The sequence below is a fragment of the Oreochromis aureus genome, linkage group 20 (genome assembly GCF_013358895.1).
Source record: "Oreochromis aureus strain Israel breed Guangdong linkage group 20, ZZ_aureus, whole genome shotgun sequence".
NCBI lineage: Eukaryota > Metazoa > Chordata > Actinopteri > Cichliformes > Cichlidae > Oreochromis > Oreochromis aureus.
Window position 1 is genome coordinate 5,316,802 of NC_052961.1, and position 13,695 is coordinate 5,330,496.

The 13,695-nt window shown below is 40.5% G+C and overlaps 1 protein-coding gene across 1 annotated transcript in view; it reads left to right on the forward strand.

The window, feature by feature from the left end:
* LOC116335419 (XK-related protein 7) overlaps positions 1-12,567 on the forward strand; it is a 107,437-nt gene extending 94,870 nt beyond the window's left edge. Inside the window, exons 3-4 of the mRNA XM_039603911.1 lie at positions 4,162-4,381; positions 6,972-12,567. Coding sequence (XP_039459845.1) covers positions 4,162-4,381; positions 6,972-7,785 — 1,034 coding nt within the window. The 3' untranslated portion in view covers positions 7,786-12,567. The remainder of the gene's footprint in view (positions 1-4,161; positions 4,382-6,971) is intronic.
* The last annotated feature ends 1,128 nt before the right edge of the window (positions 12,568-13,695 follow it).

Below are 13,695 nucleotides of genomic sequence, written 5' to 3' on the forward strand. Positions count from 1 at the left end.
CGAGTCAGAGCCTTCCATTCAAAGACGGCTTGTACAGTTGACTTATTAGGATCTTATAGAGACTGTATAAAGATGAAACATGATGCCATGGACACATCAGTAAGGCCAGGTTCACACAGAGAAGGGCACAATCATAAAATGTTCCATCACATTGGTGACACTTTAAAAACAACAAAAACTACATAGACTAAAGAACGCTTAAACATTTCTCCAACATCTTAGCATTTAAAAAACGAATCCTGTCATTGGTTTTCTTCCAGGTCACGGTCATGGTGGCTGCAATCCAAGTGAATACACCAAAACATCCAACTTTTTCAGGGCCTTATTGAAATGTTCCCCAGGCAGCTGAGAAAAGCAGTTTCCTCCCACCAGGATAAGTGCTGTAAAGTAAAATAACTGAATGATGTGATCTGCTGCCTCTCCAGCGAGTCTCTCATCCTACAGCTGGATTCCACAGTCTTGGACTCAAGTTATCTTGAGTAATCTTGAGAGGTTTACACATATAAAGCAGTTCTAAATGAGTCCGTGTTAGAGTGGATCTCCACCGCAGAACAAAGACTACCGTTGCTGTGGTTCAAGATGGTCGACTGGAAGTGCGAATAAACTTGGGACGTGATCCTCTCAGCTGAAGCAGTTGAATGATATCAAAGACAGCAACCAGAACTCTTGAAAACATTGGATTATGTTAAATAGCACAGATGTAAAAACCCAAATAGTCTGAGTTCAGTTCATGCAAAACCAGATGTTTCAGTTTCTGTGAAATTCTGTGGAGATCATTTCCTTTCCAAAATTAAAGGAGCTTAAGGGGAATGACTCATATATCAAATCAAAGCAGAGAGAGGTTTGAAGTTTAAAGAACTCCTTTCCTTTATTAATACATATATAGCATTTGTCTGGTGAAGGCAGCCCATAATTTTCTCTGTTCTTAATGCTGCTGAATCCTCTTGAGACATATTGTTTCAAGCAGTCTGTACAGTAAAGGAGTGACAGCTCTCTCCTTTAATCAGACCTCATTAAGGAAACACTCTGTGGTTTCTCTGGCCTGCCACTGGTCTGTGTTAAATTGTTTTTGTTCAAATATGGAACAAAAATGTTGCTGTTTTGTCACGATAGTTTCCGTTTTCCAACCAAGCTGCACAGACGCCGAGAATGTTTCATTTTCTGTTTGCAACGCTTGATGGTGTTTTAATAGTTTCAGCCATTTCCATTCGTGTTAGACGAAACAAGCTGATGCATAAAGAGAGCCAAGTTTAGAAATAAGGAGACAAACTAAAAACACTGCAAAACTGAAGACAAAAAGAGAAACGTATATTAAATACCAAAGAAACATGTCACATGTAAACAAAAATATGGGCCTAGCACTGTGTCCCTACTGTGCTAGAAAAACCTTACATGTGCAACAGCATTTAAATTCAATAAAAGTCAAAAAGTAAGAAGAAATTTTAAACACAATAAGTTTTCTGACTTGTGAAAAAATGGCGCTCTCCAGCTGAGGACCCGTTCACACTCTGCACCTCCGAGTCGACTTTAAAGTTTCTTTTTAAGGTTGATCTCAGTTTTTAAGAGAAATATTTTAGAAAAAACTTCAGATTAATCAAATGCAAAGTCGGTGCAGCTCTTTCTCTGCTCACATTTTAATGCCTTCTCAGTGTGATTCACGGCTAATTTGAGACAAGACTGCATGATTAACACGCATGAATATTTAACATGCTAAACTGTGCTCTGGGCGGTTCGCGGCAGGCCTGAAAGTTACATGTGCGGGCTAATGATCATTTGACTTCAGTAGAAGCTGGTTCAAGTCCAGATAAATTTGACAGCCAGCAACCCTAACCCTTTTTTTTTCCATAGTAAAAAAAAAAAAAATATATATATATATATATATATATATATATATATATATGGTAAAAAAAATGGTATATTTGGAAATCTCTACATTATGGCAACCAAGAAATTTAAAAAGGAAAGGAATGCAATCAATTAAAATGCAATTAATGCAATTAATATGCAATAAGAAGAATAACATGAGTGAGGTGGTGTTTGTTCTTGTCAGCGGAGTTAAACCAGATGTCAGAGAAAGGTTTCAACCATATTCCCAGTAAGTTCACCAATCTCATCCTTATTCTTGTCCAAACCTCTCACATTCCTTAAGATGATCACTTGAACAACTCCAGCTCTGAAATCCTAGAGCAATCCCAGACTTTCTAAGCTTCCTGTTTCTGTTAGCAGCCTGGGAGTGTCCCTTTCCTCATACAGTCCATCCTCAGGATTATAGGACTCACTGTGGGAATGGATTGAGATCACTAGTAGACTTAGTAGTTATAAAACACATTTTACCTTTGCCTAAATCAAAATGAGAAAAAAGAACTGACTTTAGAAGATGACAGAGTTCTTAAAATAAAAAAACAACAGGAAATGTTCCAGCAGGCCTCCACTCAGCACGGCGGGAAATAAATACACACATTTTAAGCTCGGGGAACAAGCGTGGAAAAAAGAGAAAAATGTAGGAGCATGTTCAAAAAAAGAAAGCCATACTACTTTAGGGTGAGATGGTTCTTAGTACTTCACATGTATTCCCACCTGAAGGATTGAAGCTGGGACTAAAGTTATGTGACTTCAACCAAAAAAGGCAAAACCACACCTGATTTAAAATGGGTAACCTCCCCTGTGAGGTGTTCCGGTTGTGCCCCTCTGGATCAGTTTAATAGTGCAGCTGTTTATAGATGGCTCAAATAATAACGTAAAAATATTTAAGAAATTTAAAACAAGAATAATGAATGAGTCAAGCTTTGTTATTTGACATGTATGTGATTATCTCTGATTTCACCAAAGATCTCAAGGATCAGTACTGGCGATGAGAAGCTGGTTTCTCCACACAGACCAAACGGCGTTTTTCCTCACTGCTCAGGAGGGCACTGATGAGCATCTTTGCATCTACATTCACAAGAGTGCGCACCACGAATTCACACCAAAGCTGCGTGTTTGTAGCCACGGTCTTGGGTCTCCATGTTTGCCAATTTTGGATCGCTGCGACTTTGTTTCTCTTCCCTAAACTTAAATTCAAGTTAAAAGCTGATTTGATTCCTGACCCACTGGGAGAGATTCAGTGTGCTTTCAGTTGCACAACGGTCAAAATTGGACTCCCAAGCAGACGCCTAATAGAGCAGCATTACTAAAAGAAGACCGTGATATGAAAAGAAGGCACATTTTTATCAAGTACAGTTTTTCTTAGTTACAGAACTCACGGACCACATCTCAGACACACATTTCATAATACAAGCAATAAATCAGCTTACAATTATCTGACCACATTATTGAGCCACACAGGGCAATTTAAACTACCTCTGTTAGTTAAAATCGAAGAATCCCTGATAGTGATTTTGATTCTTTGTTATAAGTTGATCTTGTGCTGTCTGTGTTTTAGTCCAGTGTAGTGAACAGATTTAGTTGTGTGTTTCATTTTCTGTTTGAGTTCTAGCCTCCCCCCTCTCGGTTTAGTTGTTTGTGTTTGTTGTCCTCATCCTTCCTTTGCCTTGTTCAGTGTTCATGCTTCAATCTGTTAATTTCTTGTCAGTTGTTGATATTCTGGTTAGTATTACTCTCCTTTGCTAGTTAGCTGCATCTCGATGTGAGTTGAACATCGTCTCTCTTGATTATGTTCAGCTGTCTCGTTACCCTCCTGTGTTCAGACCCCCGTCAGCCTTCTGCGTGTAGCCTCGGGCTTCCCTTTGTTGTGTCATCTGTTTAGTCAGCGTACTTTGGCTGTCTGAGTTTCCTCGTGTTATTCCCGGGATGCTCCTGTGACTATTGGATTTCGATTTGCTTGCGTTTTAGATTCTGAAATCAGCCTGATAAACAGCTCACCTTTTATTTGACATCTCAAACTCTTTTCTGCATCCAAACGCCACACAGTCTACACACTGTGACATCCAGATTTAAACTGCAGTTTAAAGTTTCTCTTTCCAAGGTCAAAACTGAAGTGCCAGTATTAGTATTTTTTTCTCTTTTCTACCACTATGCAGCATGTCGATACTGTTATACCTGCAACCTTCCTGCTCGGGTAGCTTTATAATTCTATTTAACAATATCACTGGTGTTTTTTATTATGAGCTATTCAGTCAAGTTAATAACTATAGTCCTCTTATTTTTCCCCCCTCTGTCCAGGTCTATCTGCCTCGGCCTCCTTGGTCTCACTGGCCTGGATGATCGCCTCCTACCAGAAGGTCCTCCGTGACTCCCGCGACGACAAGCTGCCCATGTCCTACAAGGCCGTGATCGCCCAGATGCTGTGGCACTTCTTCACGATTGGGGCGAGGACTGTGGCCTTTGCTCTCTTCGCCTCCGTCTTCCAGCTCTACTTCGGCATATTCATCGTCAGCCACTGGTGCGCCATATGTGACCTGATGTTAAGAATCTGGGTCCCAAATGGGAAGAATTAGACACCTGCTGCATTTTTTTGTTATACAGAGAAATCTATACCCTCTATTCCAGTAATATTAGTCAAATTGCATTCCAACAGCAGGTAGACAAAAATCAAACTAAAGAAAGTCATGTAATACAATATATAAAGAGCAAGTTTGGTAAATATATTCCCTTTAAACATTAATCTGCTCGTTCTTGCTTGTTAAACCACAGAAAACAGCTTCCTACACACTTTACAGGTTCTTCCCCCAAGCAGGGACATTTAGCAGAGGCTAATTTATAAAATACCTTCAGTGTTAATTGTAATTATTCATACAGCAGGTTTAGCAAATTGGTGCTGAAAGAATGTAGCCTTCTATAGGGAGAAGGTCAGTCTTAACGTCTTATCTCGTGCCCAGCGATGATTTGCATTTGGGCACTTCTGTATGTGTTCGCTCTACTTTAAATGGCTTAGATGTGATATTCTGTGCCCAGAGCATTCATTAAAATCTCTAGGAATGGATTGCCTGATATTATCGCTTTGTGTTTAGGGATGTACTTTGAGGCACAACTGAGAGATTTATGTTATCTGTCTTGTACTGCCCCTTTGTCTTAGTGTTCATTTGTGACTTCCTGTACTCAAGGCAGCTATAATCAATATTTTTATATTACTGATATAAATCAAATGTGAAAACAATGGCACAATGTGAAAGGTGCTACTTGTGGTGAAGACCCTACAGAGCACTATCACCTCAATGTGCAACTCCCCTCGGTTTTGCAGAGCGTTGTAGCGAGCTGCATCGCATTGTTTGGCTGTTCAGCTCACGACTTTACTGGTTCATTTTTACTGCTCTCATACTGTGACTGTTCTCACAGCTTTTTTCAGTAACAAAGCTTTAAATATCCTCTCTTCACATCCTGCTCAGCACCAAACAGCATGCAGTCAGAGTTTGCAATTAGCTGGTGTACACTGAGGAGCAGTCAGCTTTTGAAGAGACCTTTTATTTCCCTCAGATGATCGTGAAGTGCGCAGATTTTATCTAATAGATGAACATAGCCTCTGTGATGTCAGACACTGGTTTGTGGACTATGGAGACATCGCTCAAATGAAACAAAATAGTGGTGGGTAACAGCTGCAAGCTTGTCCAGAAGATCAGCTGTTGCAGGCTTAAATAAATCTGGCATGTTGTTCGCTCGCATCACTTGGATACAGTAATTTGCAATTCTAAGGCAAAGATGAGATTCTGTGGATTTCTGTTGAATTATGTCAGCAGCTGAGTTAATTTCACTTCTATTGGCCTCATGAACAAAGTTTACAGTAAAAAACAGTCTAAAAATATGTCGTTAGTATTTTGACAGCTGTGGTGATTTGGAGCCTTTCCAGTACTGGTTCTATAAACAAAGTATAACCTGACAGTGATGTTAATTGAAGGTTAATGGGTCATTAGAATTACAAGTATTTGCCACTCGTAAACATGTAAACAGAGAAAACAGAGAAGCTCGCCAAAAAGACTGCTAAGCCCTCAGCGATGCAGACCTAGAGCCTATTCGGCAACCAGTTTGTGAGTGGTTGTTGGAGGTTGCTGGCAGTCGTGAAATTGGTTTCAAACAGGGTCCTGTACCTGTAGTTTGCATGGAGGGCATCAGCATGTCTGCAAACATTTGCCATTTCCTCTCAAATGTTGTAAAAATGTTGTAAAACTTGAAAACGTTTGATGCAAAATAGAGACAGTAAATGTTCCTCTTCAAAGTAAAAGTTGTGCAACCAACAGATTTCAAAATCAGGAACTTTTATTTTGAAGGTGAACAGTCTCTGTTTCCAGTTTGTGACACATTTTTCAGAAACTACTGCATGGCGAGTAGTTTACAATTGTTACAATTACAATTACAATTACAATTGTTTGCTGACCAGTTGGTGTTTACTGACAACAATGGCAACCTGCTCGTTGCAACAAAGTTTTCTCTTATGACCAGTGGTTGCCAGATGGTCTCTAGGGCTGTTTGACTGGGGCATTATGTGGAGAACACTGGATCTCATGCCAGTCTTCTAGATTCTTATATTTTGTATGATTTCATAATTGGTACTGCTGGGGGAGATAGAGGAAAAGTGTGAGGGATCACAAGCATCTTTAGCAATCTTCCAGTGGGAATCATGACTGTCTTCAATTTTAAAACTTGGGCAATAAAGACAAATAAACTGAAACTCAGTTCCTACAAAACTGACTGCAAATGTCAGTGTCTATAGGTTAAGCACTGTGTTATGTTTGCAGATTTCTTATGTACATCTGTTATCTACAGTAGCTTATTAACACATTGGCTAGCATTAGCTTTCTAACAGCTGACTGTAGGGTCCTAAAATAATCTTTTGACATAGAAACATTTTATGCCATTTTGTTGGCGTTCTGAAGCATATTCTGGGCTAATCTATTTTCCTTTTCAAAGAGTGCAAAGTTAAAAAAAATTATTACAGCCTGATTGAAATTTTGCAAAAGACTCTGTATATCATATCATATCTTATCATAAGGCCCACGTTCATTGTTGAGACTAGCTGTATTGTTGTTTTGTCTTTCCAGGTGTGTCATGACCTTTTGGATTATCCAAGGTGAGACTGACTTCTGCATGTCCAAGTGGGAGGAGATCATCTACAACATGGTGGTGGGCATCATTTACATCTTCTGCTGGTTCAATGTCAAAGAGGGCCCCAGCCGTTTCCGTATGACTGTCTACTACTCTGTGACGCTGGCTGAGAATGTGGCGCTGACTGCCGCCTGGTACACCTACCGTGACCCACAAACCGCCGATTCTTCTGCCCTGGTGGTTGTATGTCTGGTGGCCTGCAGCTTTGCCCTGGGAACCTTCTTCATGCTGGTGTACTACTGCTGGCTGCACCCAGATGGGCCTGTTCTAGGCTCACAGTGGGGAGGATGTGTTGACGAGGGCGTGGTAGGTTCAGGAGGGGTGGCGGGAGTGATTGATGCTTGCCTTACTCCATCACAAGGATCCCAAACGGATATAGTCATTACCAGTCCTCCAAGGACTCTGCCCAGGACTAAAGACACAGGGGAGCCAGTTCCCGGGGAGCGAGAAAGGGACAGGGAGAGGGACAGAGACAGTTGCCTGCCTGTCTTCCAGGTACGTCCCTCCCCATCCTCCTCTCCTGCACTCCTTCACAGGACCTCCTCGTCATCTCGTGCACATGAGGGACCCGTGATCCGGATCGACCTCCCGAGAAAGCGATACCCAGCATGGGATGCGCACTTCATTGATCGACGTCTGCGCAAGACCATTCTGCTTCTGGAGACCACATCAGGCATCAGCCCCCGGATACAGTATAGGAGCAGCATGATGGGCAGCAAAGAGGTATTGGAATATGAGACAACTGTTTAAGCCAACAGTGGCTTTTAAACTTATAAATGCAGTCTGGGACCAAGGCTCAGCCTGAGATCAGTTCTCATCCCAGGACTATCTACGCCAAGAGAAGCATGAAAAGAAGATGCTGTGTGTCGGGCAGCTCTTTGAGAGGTTGTCAAAACTTGATTGTAAAATGTGAAGCGCAATCTGGGACCAAAGCAGTCCGGGAGTAAGTAGCATGAATGAGCCATGGGAAGTCAGCGGAGTAATGCTGAACTGGGATAATCTTCGATTTTTTTTTTCTAAAAGTTTTGAGGGAAGGAAAATATCCCTCAACCTGGGACCAAGGTGTGTTGTTTTATCCTGCACGGTCAGTACAAGAAGTAAAAGAATTTGCAAGAAATTAAGTTGTGAAGTTTGAGATAATTGAGAAGCGGTCGGCTGCATGAACTTGAGCCTTTGACCCAAGAAAGACAACAGAGACTTTCCGGGGAATGTTTAGGAAACTAGAAAATGCATGGGACATGCAATCAGTTTGGTTCGGTGTGATTTGGTTTGGTAAAGTCGGGACTCAAATTGAAAAAAGTCATTTTCCAGTCCTTTGTCAGACATTTGGTAACAAAGATATTGCTTTGCATCCAAAAAATAGACATTTTTTTAACATTGCAATCACCAACTCATTGCGAGCTTGTTATGTTTCATACTTCGAGAATCACAGTGACATCGAAGAACACATGCATATAAAGTCGTGCATTTCTTTTAGCAAGAATAAAACACAACAATTTTTGCTAATTTGTGTACAATCATGACACCAAAAGGTTGCATGTCCCTCACAACCATCCGTCAGTCGTGTCCCAAAAGAAACGTAATCTTGTATGCTTGGCTCCGATCTCATGCAACCACGATGATGGAAATGTAGGCCTGACATCTACATGTGATATATTCACTCATCCATATGTGTTATGATAGCAGCCATAGCAAAAGTCTCCCTGTTTACATCCCAGCTGCGCTGTCAATGCCCGACACGAGAAAGGACTCATCTGGAAAAAATAAATCAGGACTAAATGTGAGGATGTGAAAGTGGGCAACTTCTGCCATGGCTCCCACCATATGGCATGCTGTAACTCACCACAAACAGGCCTGTGATGTACAGTTGAATAAATACAGATGTCAGATATAAGCTGTTATAATAAGCTGTAGTTAGACGAATGACTTTTGAGTGAAAAAGCTTCATTTTCTTGTGAAATTCTAAATATCATCCAAAGTTTTTCAGAACTCGTAACATGTAGAATATGAAGGTTTCCACAAACAACATTTTTCAAAGAAAACAGTGAGAAATTACTCTTCACGGTATCAACACAAGTTTGCTGAATACATTTAACAGTGAACAACAGACATTTGCTCAAAGCAAACTGAATACAAACAATTAAAGATGAAAAGCACCTTCATGTTTTAGTAAGCTAACTAGTCAGCATTAGGTGCTGTTTCTTCTCAGAAACAAGATGTTGGCAAGGGTCGAGAGAAAGGTGGCGCTGTTTACAAAATAAATCCACAATCAGGTCTTTGATTTAAAGATTTCTGAAGATTTAAATTCAGACTGATGTCTGCATAAGAATAAGAAGAATCTGATATCTTGAAGCAGATGCTTTTGTTTTCTGTTTGTAGTCAATTTGTAGTCCTGTTGGTCTTCTATTAAATTAGCACAGGGCCTTGGTTCCATACAGGTAAACAGTCTGTCCAGAGAGCAAATAAGGGATTGAATTTTGGCAAATGCAATCTCAAAACAATCAGTTCTAAAATTAACCTGCAATAGTAAACAAAGACTTCTGGACAGAGCAGGAAATCCTGGCTCAGATATCCATTAGCTGCTGCTCTGGATATCCTTATGTACCCCTGCCCCCAAAGGCTGATAGATTTGCAGTACGTTTGTTGAATAGAAAGGAAAAGCAGATTGGCAAAGAAATCCTCTCTGCACCTTTAAACTCTTGTTGCGATGACCTGCAGCAGGAAGGTACACCTTGAACATATCCAGCAGGGCTGATCAGTAAGCAGCTTCAGAGGTCGAAGTTTAAATGCTGCTGCTCCCAGGTGTGGATGAGTGTTACTATTAATTAGAAGCTGCTGGATGCTGAAAGAATCACGCAGGGTCAGCAACACCACCCAAAGGAAGAACAGTTAAAGGGAAAAAAAATACTTGCATCAAAGCCAGCATTTGTCCTCTTGCATTTTACACAACAGATTTCTCTCCGGCAGCCTCTCTTTGAAGTTCTTTTCAAAGACGTTCTCTTTCCTTTCTACTTAAAAGCCTTTAGGGTTAGTCTGTGCATTTAAGGTGATCTGATCTTTATGGCCATCCCAGAAACACTTCAACCTATGCTGTGGTTTTATTTTAAGCATAGCTGATGTAGAAAACATTACATTATGTGACCCAGATGCATCTTAAGAAGTATGTTGATGAAAGCGCTTTTCAAAATGCATTTAGTGTACCATGCAGTGATGAAGACTAGCAGCTCGTGATGCCAGTTTAACTGATTTATTAACCTTAGGACTTGGAATTGGAAGATCTTTTAAAAAAAAAGATAAAATGTATGAAGTGCTGCTAGATATTGAGCGGTGATGGCACAAAACAAAACCAAGGCACTCTGTTTTCAAGTACAACGATGATTTATTCTCCAAGCTTTCTGGCAAAGTCAGACAATATGTATTGACTTTAAGTCTTCATCAGAGTCTAACGAACACGTGATTTGTCAACTGCACATCAAATAGAAGCCATAGTGCAAAATCCCCATAGATGTCAAACCAGTGCAAGTGCACAAACAAGTCTTCAGGATTGTATTTATGGCTAACAGCAACAAGCACAAAAAACTACTTGTATGGCACAAATGTTACAGTAAAAATCACATTAAACAGCCACGAGTTTGTGCCAACATTTAGACTGTAGTCCTTCAAAAAGCTCCACTGACAGATAATATTAGGAAAACATAACTTGTAATTAGATTACACGTAGACGGGAGCAGTGTGCTTTTTACTTTTGGAGTTTCTTCCTGCTTCTGTGTCCAGTGTGGTTTCAATTCAACTGTATGCCGATTGTACACAAGGATATTGTAAGGTCTAAGGGATAAGCGTGGGAAAAATTACAGTCTCTTGTGTACTTTAGGTCAGTTGGTAGAGCAAATCGCTACAAGCAGCTTATACACTTGCTTTTTGGCAATCATGGTTAATGATGTACTTTGTGGTTACATATCCTCTAGTAGACAAATAAGAGCCAAATCTTTCCAGTACCTGAATAACATCCTCTAGCACACGCAGTTTCTCTAAGCTTTTGCTGTGGTCTGTTTAATCTGCTGCTGCTCGTACTTCACTACCACACAGTGTTTGTTTGGATCTTGTGGATGTGCTGCGACTAAAAGACTGTGTATAAAAAATGGATGGCTGTCATCATCTTTGCCTTTTGCGACCTGAGGTCCCGAGCCACGGTAGATTATGGGAAACTGGTCCAAGGACTCGGCGGTTCGCTTCGGTCGGCTGCTTTAGAATGAATGCAGACTTCCATGTCCATCTTTCATATGCAGTCTATGGTTTTGCCAATTCCCCCAGAGCCCTTGAAGTCACATGTGCACGAGAGCCACCATAATATGCTAATGTGAAAGTGTCATACAACTAAACCCAAACTCCTGCAGCTCTGCCACGGGAGTATAATCATTTGCTCAGATTCTGCATGTAAGAGCAGCATCTGAGTTCCTTCCAAATTATCTAGACAACAATGTGAGCACTTGAGAGGCTCTGCAAGCTCACCCCTAAAATTCCACTGTAAACAACCAGTCCTCGAAGGCGTCGTAGGATATGTGTAGTAGCCAGTTTAAAGCAAGTATAGCAGTGCTCTGATGCTAACGAGGTTTGCAGGTATGCTAAAAAACTGTTATGTCTTTTTAACACCACAGCCGTTGGTGGTCCGAAAAATTCAGGAAAGCAAATGTTTAAAGAAAAAAAGAAAAAACAACAACAAAAAAAGTCTTGATAATTACAGTTTTCTTATCTGGACAGTGCTGTGTCCTACCTGAAGTTGTGGATGTGGATGTTGGTACAATGGTGACAGTCATGGCGATGTTAATGGTGCTGAAAACAATGACTCTATGTCACACATGATCATGTCATGTCGAACATGATGTTAACGGCTAATGTACAGACGATACATACGTCAACCACCCAGTCACGGGGCTGAGGGGCGGGCTTTCGCGTTCTCGGATTGGGTAATGAACCAGTACTTTGTTGTTGAGGTAAAAATATCAGTTAATAGTGGTGCGCTGATTATATATAGACTTGAACAAAAAACATGTTTAAAAGTAAACAGTGAGTTAAAAAACTCAAATCATCTTTTATCAATTAATGCAAGTATTTATGTTTATTTATTTTTGTATTTGTTTTATATCTATTTATCTATTGTTTACTCACTTGGTGGCCATGTCTTTGGTATGACTCTTATATTGAGATGTAAGAACTGAAAATAGTTTTTCTTTTTTTTCTTGTTTTTTTTACTCATTCTCTATATCTGTATATATCAGAGTGATGCTATTCTAAGACGTGCGTGTATGAGTACGTGTGCTTTGGTTTGTATGTGTCGTATGTACAGTATGTCTGTAAGGATGTGCTCTTAGTTTTTTTTGATAATGCTGCTTAAACATCCTCTGAGTGAACGAGCAGAAAATAAACCAGTGGTGAAAATATCTATGACGATGTTAAAAAAGAACTCAACAAGCTGTGCTGATAACTGTAGATGGGAACAATACTGTAGTAAACATGGCTGAACGGCCATCAAAATAAGCTCCCCGTGTGTGTTTGTGTCTTCTTTTCTCGTCTTCCTTTACCAGTTACATGTATATTTGCTCAAAATATAATAAACTCAAGATTTTACATTGATGTGCAGCTCAGTGTACATTACCATGGTAACCTCTGCTGCAGACCTAACCTGCTCAGGGCCAGATTATGTTCTAGAGCAGGTATGAAATCATCTACTGACCAATCACTTCTCTGGAAAATAGCATCACTAGTTCTGGAGGACCTCATCGTTTTTTACAATCAGTGATAAATGTACAACGGTTCGATTGTTATGTAAGTCTTGATACACAGCAGACCTATATGTACTTTTTTGTTGTACTTATATCAAATTTGCACATATAGACTCTGCATCTGTAATCGTACTACTCCTACTACTACGTTTACTTTAAGATTGTTGATGGAGAGAAGAGAGAGGTGGAGGTATGCTCTGGAGAGTGGAGGAACAAAAGCAAAACAGAATATGTGTGTAAATGACAGGGAGACCGGTGTAACGTTGAACCTGCAAGCAGTGGAGGTTTAAATACCTGAGGTCAACCACCTAAAGCGACAGACAGTGCGCAAGACAGGTGAAGAAGAGAGTGCAGGCTGGGTGGAGGGGGTGGAGACGAGTGTCAGGAGGGATTTGTAGTGAAAGAGCAGGTTTACAAGATGATAGTGAGACCTAAGTATGGTTTAGAGACGGTGCATATACTGGATAAAGGATGTTGAATAGGAAGCTGCCAGGTAGGAGGAAAAGAGGAAGACCACAGAGAAGATTCATGGATGAAGGAGGACTGCAGAGGTGTGGTGTGACAGAGGATCTGCCATGGCAACCCATAAAGAGATGAGCTGAAAGAAGAAGAAGCTGACGAAGACCACATTTGATTTTTTTTATATATTTGTTCGTTAAACTTGTTCTCAGAGCATTAAACCACACAGGTGCTGCAGCTGAAAGAATGAGGCTAAAACTGTCTTCTGTCAAATCCTCTCATGTCTTAATGAGCTGTGATACTTACAAAGTCCATTAACAGTCAGTATTCTCACCTGCTTTCCTTCTGGCCTTTGAATAGGACACACTCTTATAATATAGTAGCTCTTTACACGTGTGACTGACCAATGCAAAGGACACAC